The sequence below is a fragment of the Tiliqua scincoides genome, chromosome 5, assembly GCF_035046505.1.
Source record: "Tiliqua scincoides isolate rTilSci1 chromosome 5, rTilSci1.hap2, whole genome shotgun sequence".
Classification (NCBI taxonomy): domain Eukaryota; kingdom Metazoa; phylum Chordata; class Lepidosauria; order Squamata; family Scincidae; genus Tiliqua; species Tiliqua scincoides.
Window position 1 is genome coordinate 110038363 of NC_089825.1, and position 6771 is coordinate 110045133.

At 45.8% G+C, this 6771-nt stretch overlaps 1 protein-coding gene across 1 annotated transcript; it reads left to right on the top strand.

Annotated features, from left to right (window-relative positions):
* On the top strand, positions 1-5658 carry LOC136653124 (olfactory receptor 1E5-like). Its single transcript, XM_066630045.1, has 3 exons — positions 1-427; positions 462-831; positions 5463-5658. Exons 1-3 carry the CDS (start codon positions 1-3, stop codon positions 5656-5658), a joined length of 993 nt encoding a protein of 330 aa, XP_066486142.1.
* Positions 5659-6771: the final 1113 nt, after the last annotated feature.

Genomic DNA, 6771 nt, shown 5'->3' on the forward strand with positions numbered 1-6771 from the left:
ATGGAGCCCCTACATCGGATGGTGCAGAATGGCACAGCTGTTACTGAATTTATACTCCTGGGGCTCTCCAGTGACCCAGAGGTCCAACTCATTCTCTTTGGTCTCTTTCTCCTTTGCTACTTGGTGGCCCAGGGTGAAAACACTCTCATTCTTCTCATCATTGCTTTGGACAGCAGACTGCACAACCCCATGTATTTCTTTCTGGGTAATCTCTCTGTTGTGGACATTGGGTTCACATCTTCCACTGTTCCCAAGATGCTGATAAGTTATCTCTCTCAGGACAAGCGAATCTCCCTTGCTGGTTGCTTCTCCCAAATGTATTTATTCATCTCCTTTGGTGGCTTTGAATGCCTCCTGCTGGGTGTGATGGCATATGACCGGTATGCTGTCATTTGCCACCCACTGCACTATGGTGTATTCATGAACCATATTCATGTATGTATTCATGTATGTTGGTGTATTCATGAACCCCAAAACATGTGTGTGGCTGGCAGCATCTGCCTGGATTTTGGGCTTGGTTAACTCTGGTGTGCACTCTGGCATGATATCCCTTTTGTCTTTCTGCCAGGACAATGTCATCCAACACTTCTTTTGTGACATCCCACACCTGTTTCCGCTCTCCTGTTCTGACACTCAAGCCAATCAAATTGCGACCTTTGTGGTGGGTGGAGGTGTGATCATGTGTTCATTTCTGGTTACTCTGGTGTTGTATGTCTATATAGTTTCAGCCATTCTCAGGATTAGCACAAAGGAAGGGTGTCTCAAGGCCTTTTCTACCTGTGCTTCTCACCTGACTGTGGTCAACATCTACTTTGGCACCATCATCTTCACATACTGTTGAGGTCTGAACCCAGGAAATCACTCAGGTCCTGTGCACAGGAGGGAATGTAACAAACTCTATGGTGAATAGTCTGTTTGTTGCAAGTAACAGGTAGCAGCTGTTCCTGATTGCTGACTCTGTACAGCTGATTGTGGGCGTGCCTTGTGCATATAACACGGCCGCAGACAAACACTCAACGGTGAGTGTGAGCATGTAGGGTGAGCTGGGGAATTGGAATCAGGATGCCGTAATGTGTGTTGCTGTATGATTGACCAGTGTTGCTGTAAATATCCTTGTATATAATATATCTTGGTGATGGAACCTAACTCTCGTGTCAAGTGCTTCTTTGCCTTCTGACAGATTGCCTTGGACATCAGCCTCGCGTTTCTGTTGTGCTGCCATTTGTTTTTGCTCTGCTGGAGACTCCTACACACACCCTAACCTCCCTCAACAGGTTATGGACCCAGGCTGTTGATGTTTCCAAGGTCGTTCCTGTTTTCATTTGCTGCCTGGAAGCGTGGGTCTTATCTGCTGTTGCTGTAAGACGGAATGCAGGCTGCTGGCACCGAGATGGCTTTGACTGGCTTTCCTATCGTAAAGCTCCATGAGACGAATTACCTCACCTGGGCTACCCATGTGGAAATGTTCCTACGTAAGGAGGGGCTATGGACTGTGGTGGAGAACCCCCCACCCCAACCAGACGCTTCTGAAAGGAGGTTGGTGGAACGTGCGCTGGTTACCATTGTGCTATGTGTGGGAGAGAGTCAGATAGTGCATGTTCGTGGAATCACCTCTGCAGCTGTGTGTTGGGAGACCTTGAGGCAGATTCATGTGCAAACGACTGTGGCCTCAAAGATTGCTCTCACACGGCAGTTGTATCGTGCTCAGATGCGGGCAGGAGCCAGTGTTACAGAGCACATGCTCTACATGAAAAACATGTTCCTGAGGTTGCAGGAGCAAAATATGATTTTTCCAGAGGTGCAGAAAGCCTATATTGTGTTGTCCTCTCTGGATCAGATCTTTGACCATTTGGTCACTGCTTTGGAATGTTTACCAGAGGCTCAATTGACTCTTGCTTACATCACTGGCCAGCTGCAGCAGGAGCACGAGCGACGTCTGGAAAACAACTCCAGAGGAAGGACTACATCTGCCCCTGTTTCTGCAGGTGCAACCTGCAGTATGGATGTGTCCTCCCCCATGCCTGCACTGCACTATGTGAGGAAGTGTTTTTCCTGTGGCGCAGAAGATCATTTACAAAGGGCCTGCCCTGCAAGGAGGGCTCCAGGAAGCCTCGAAGGCAAGGGCCATGTGGCAAACATAGACCAGAGGTTTCTCTGGTACATGCAACTGAAAAGGAGTCAACCTCCATTGTATGGATATTGGACAGTGGTGCAACTGAGCATGTAGCAAATTCTAAGAGTGTTTTTTTCCACTTTAGGATCACCTGATAGGTCTTACGTGGTATTGGTGGATGGGCTGTCCTCTCCTGTGGAAGGATGTGGGGTGGTTCGCTTGCCAGAACTGTGTGAACCTTTGGAGGGGGTCCTATATGCTCCGAATTTACAACACAGTTTGCTCAGTGTATCAGCGTTGTGCAAAAAGGGCTATCATGTTGTTTTTGCTGGGAAGCATTGCACAGTGTCCAAACAAGGGAAGAAATGTATGCTGGGAATTGAAAAAGATGGCCTGTTTATTGTCCAGCCTAGGGCTGAGGCACATGTTACACATGCTATCAACCCTAAGCATCATGGTTGCATCCATGTCTTGCATAGGTCCTTAGGACATCCAAGCTTCAAGGCTGTTTTGCAAACAGTAAAGTATTCAAAGGGCTTGAATTTAACCCCTTGTAAAGAGTTCCTGAATTGTGCTGTCTGTAAAAAGGTTAATATAACAGCAGCTTCTGTGGCAAATAGGAGTGAGCGGATAGCTAGTAAACCCCTAGAGCTTGTTGACTCAGATCTAATAGGACCCATGGATAAATCTATTGGTGGTGCCAGGTTCCTACTACTTGTTCTTGACAGGTATTCAAAATATATGTTCTGGCTTCCTTATGGCTTCCTTATGGCTATTGGGCGGAGGCTGCAAAATGTGCCTGCTATGTCTTTAATCACACCTACTCCTCTATAGTTGGAATGACTCCCTATCAAATGTTACATGGGGAACCTCCCTCTCTAAAACATTTATACCCATTTGGTACATGTGGGGAAGTACTGGTGCAGAGAAGGAGCAGAAAGCAAGCTCCCAGAGCTCAGCCTGTTACCCTGCTAAGTTATGAACCTGGAAGTAAGGGGTATAGGTTGATGACCAAGTCAGGCAAGTTAATAATCTCCAGGTCTGTGAAATTTTATAACCCTAAATGGACTTCAGTAGAACAAACTGTGTTTATACCTCTTGCACCTGGGATTGATGAAAGTGAAAATGCTTCTCAATCGCCTAGAAGGGTGTCACCTAGACAACAGGTACAACATGTGAACCCAAAATTGAAAGTAGGCAGAAAACAGAAATAACTTCACAGGATCCTGTTTCACCTGTCTTACACAGAACCACACGAGTGACAAAACCCCCTGATCGTTATGTGCCTGAGTCAATTTCAATGTGTCAGACTGTAGGGCCGGAACCCCGGGATTACTCCCAAGTTAAGAAGCTACCTAATGCTGAGAGGATGCTCTGGGAGGAGGCCATGAAGGCTGAAATAGAATCTATGAGAAAGCATGCTGTATTTTCAGCTGCAACTCTTCCCCAGGGCAAGAAAGCGATTGGCACTCGCTGGGTCTTTAAACTAAAACAGAGCCAGACTGGAGGAACACCGGTCTATAAGGTAAGGTTGGTGGCAAAGGGGTTTAGCCAGACAGCTCAGGACTATGATGAGATCTTCTCACCTACTGTCCGAGCTGAAACCTTTAGAACCGTTTTGGTTTATGCTGCCAGGCGTGGCTGGAAAACCATGTATGTGGATATAGAAACAGCATTTTTACACGCCCCATTGGAAGAGGGGATAATGTTGTGTATGCAAGAGCCTGAAGGATTTCAAAGCCTTCAAGAAGGGCAGGTATTATGTCTACAAAAAGCCATATATGGGCTAAGGCAAAGCCCCCACCAGTGGAATGTCTGTTTAGATTCCCGTCTAAAAGACATTGGGTTCACAGCATCCAAGGCGGACCCATGTCTGTATATAAAAGATAATGGAGAGAACCAGATACTTGTGACGGTGTTTGTGGATGATCTTATTGTTTTGGCGAAGACTCAACAGAAAATTGAGGAGGTATTAATAGAATTAAGGAAACACCTCACCCTAAGAACCCTTGGTCCCATTAGCAAATATCTCGGAGTGAATGTAATACCCACTCCTGGAGGGTACAAATTACACCAGGCACAGAAAATAGTAGAGTTTTGCTAGAGAGGTGCAATATGAATGAGTGCAAATGTTGCAAAACACCTATGGTCCCTAATTTCATGCAAACTGCAAGTGCAGAGAGTCCACCTTGTGATCGGGAAATGTATCAATCGGTAGTGGGCAGCATGCAATATCTTTCTCAGTGGACTAGACCTGATGTTGCTTGTGCTATTGATATACTGAGCAGGTTTGTATCCGCTCCTACACAGCAACATTTCCAAGCACTAAAAAGACTTCTAAGATATCTAAAGGGTACTCTACATCATAGGTTAGTTCTTAATCCACAAGGCCCAGAAGAACTACTCATATATGCTGGTGCAGACTGGGGCAATTGTCCAGACACAAGAAAGTCTATTTCTGGTCTAGCTATAATGTTTGCAGGCGCTCTGATTGGCTGGTGTTGCGTAAAGCAGACGTACGTTGCGCTATCCTCATCAGAAGCAGAATATGGTAGTCTATCCTTGGCCTGTACCGAAGTAATATGGTACAAACAGCTGTTGATAGATCTAGGGCTTAACATGAGTGTACCAATCCAAATTCTGGAAGACAATGAAACATGTATTGCCATGGCAAAGTCAGACAGAATTAAAAACAGAACTAAGCATATAGAGCTGAGACATGCTAATGTAAGGGAGGCAATACGAAACCGTTTAATTGTATTAAACTATTGTCCTACGGAGGCACCGCTGGCGGATGTATTGACAAAACCATTGTCTGTAACGAAACATGAAAAATTCTGTTATCAGTTAAATGTAAAAGATTGTGCACTGGGACAGGACCAGAATGATTTGGAGGGGTGTTGAGGTCTGAACCCAGGAAATCACTCAGGTTCTGTGCACAGGAGGGAATGTAACAAACACTATGGTGAATAGTCTGTTTGTTGCAAGTAACAGGTAGCAGCTGTTCCTGATTGCTGACTCTGTGCAGTTGATTGTGGGTGTGCCTTCTGCATATAACAAGGCCGCAGACAAACACTCAACGGTGAGTGTGAGTGTGAGGGTGAGCATGTAGGTGAGCTGGGGAATAGGAATCAGGATGCCATATATGTGTGTTGCTGTATGACTGACCAGTGTTGCTGTAAATATCCTTGTATATAATATATCTTGGTGATGGAACCTAACTCTCGTGTCAAGTGCTTCTTTGCCTTCTGAGAGATTGCCTTGGACATCAGCCTCGCGTTTCTGTTGTGCTGCCGTTTGTTTTTGCTCTGCTGGAGACTCCTACACACACCCTAACCTCCCTCAACACATACATCTGTCCCAACTCCACATACTCCCAGGAGCAGGATCGGATTTTGCCTGTGCTATACAGGATTCTCACACCAATGCTTAATCCGATCATCTATAGCTTGAGAAACATGGATGTGCAAGGGGCACTCCAGAAAGCCATAAAACTACATTCACAGAATCCAAATGATTGTGGGTTTACTGCTTCAATATTGTGAAGTCAAGACTCAGTTCTCTATATTAGCTATATTAAATATGCTTCTGCCTGCCTTGTGGAACTTTCAAGTTTCACTCTTGGAACAGAGGATGTTTGTGATACAATCCACTTTTGAAAGTGTCCCACATTTTAGAAATAATTCACAATGTGGTTTGGAATGAAATTGCTGTTTGAGAAAAAGATGTCCAAAACAGGACGTTTCCTTGGTGCCCTTCCTCAGTCAAGTCCCTTGTTCTTATTGTGTCTGTGAGCTCCTCAGAGCAAGGACTTCTCTTCTAATGTAAAGTACCATGCACATTGATGGTGCTATATTTTTATTATTAATAATAATAATTACATCCCACTGGGTGCAAGAAGTTATCAATTTCTATGGAGTACACTTTGAATCTACAGAGGTTGGTATGGTTAAGACCTGTCTGATTTACACTCAGCACAGATGCTTCTCCTGGAATTTATAGCTGAATCCAGTGACCTTGACATAGGTAATGCTGAATCTCGCCATTTCTAAGCTGCAGCTGTTGGATGGGAAAAGGACATTGCAGCTTGAGGGGCATCTTGCAGGGGAATTTTGCATGTTGGAGGTCTATTCCAGGCAGGGAATAGCCCTGGAGCCATGGAAGAGGTTCCCCTTTCCAAGGAACAGTAACATTCCTGGAGCCCCTGAGCCAGCAAAGAGGCTGAAGAGGGGGGCGGGAAACCCTGTGTAACCAGATCACAGCAAGGTGCAGCAAGGTAGAGCTCTCTCTCTCTCTCTCTCTCTCTCTCTCTCTCTCTCTCTCTCTCTCTCTCTCTCTCTCTCTCACACACACACACACACACACACACACACACATGCACACACAGGGGCAGGTGTGGTAGCAACAGAGGGGATTGCTTTAAAAAACCAAGGGAGTGTTTGCCAAATCCCCCCACATGTTGCACAAGCAAACCTACCCACCAAGCAAAGCATGAGAACTTCCATGATGGTGGCCAGAGGACGAGGCTTCCCAAGCAAGCTCACCATTCCAACTGTGAAAGAAGCAGGACAGCTGGCAACAGGAGGGCTGAGTACAGAGTGGAGGGGAGGGAACTGAGAACAGCTGCCTTAGTTTCCTTCCATCTGGAAGTGTCAGGA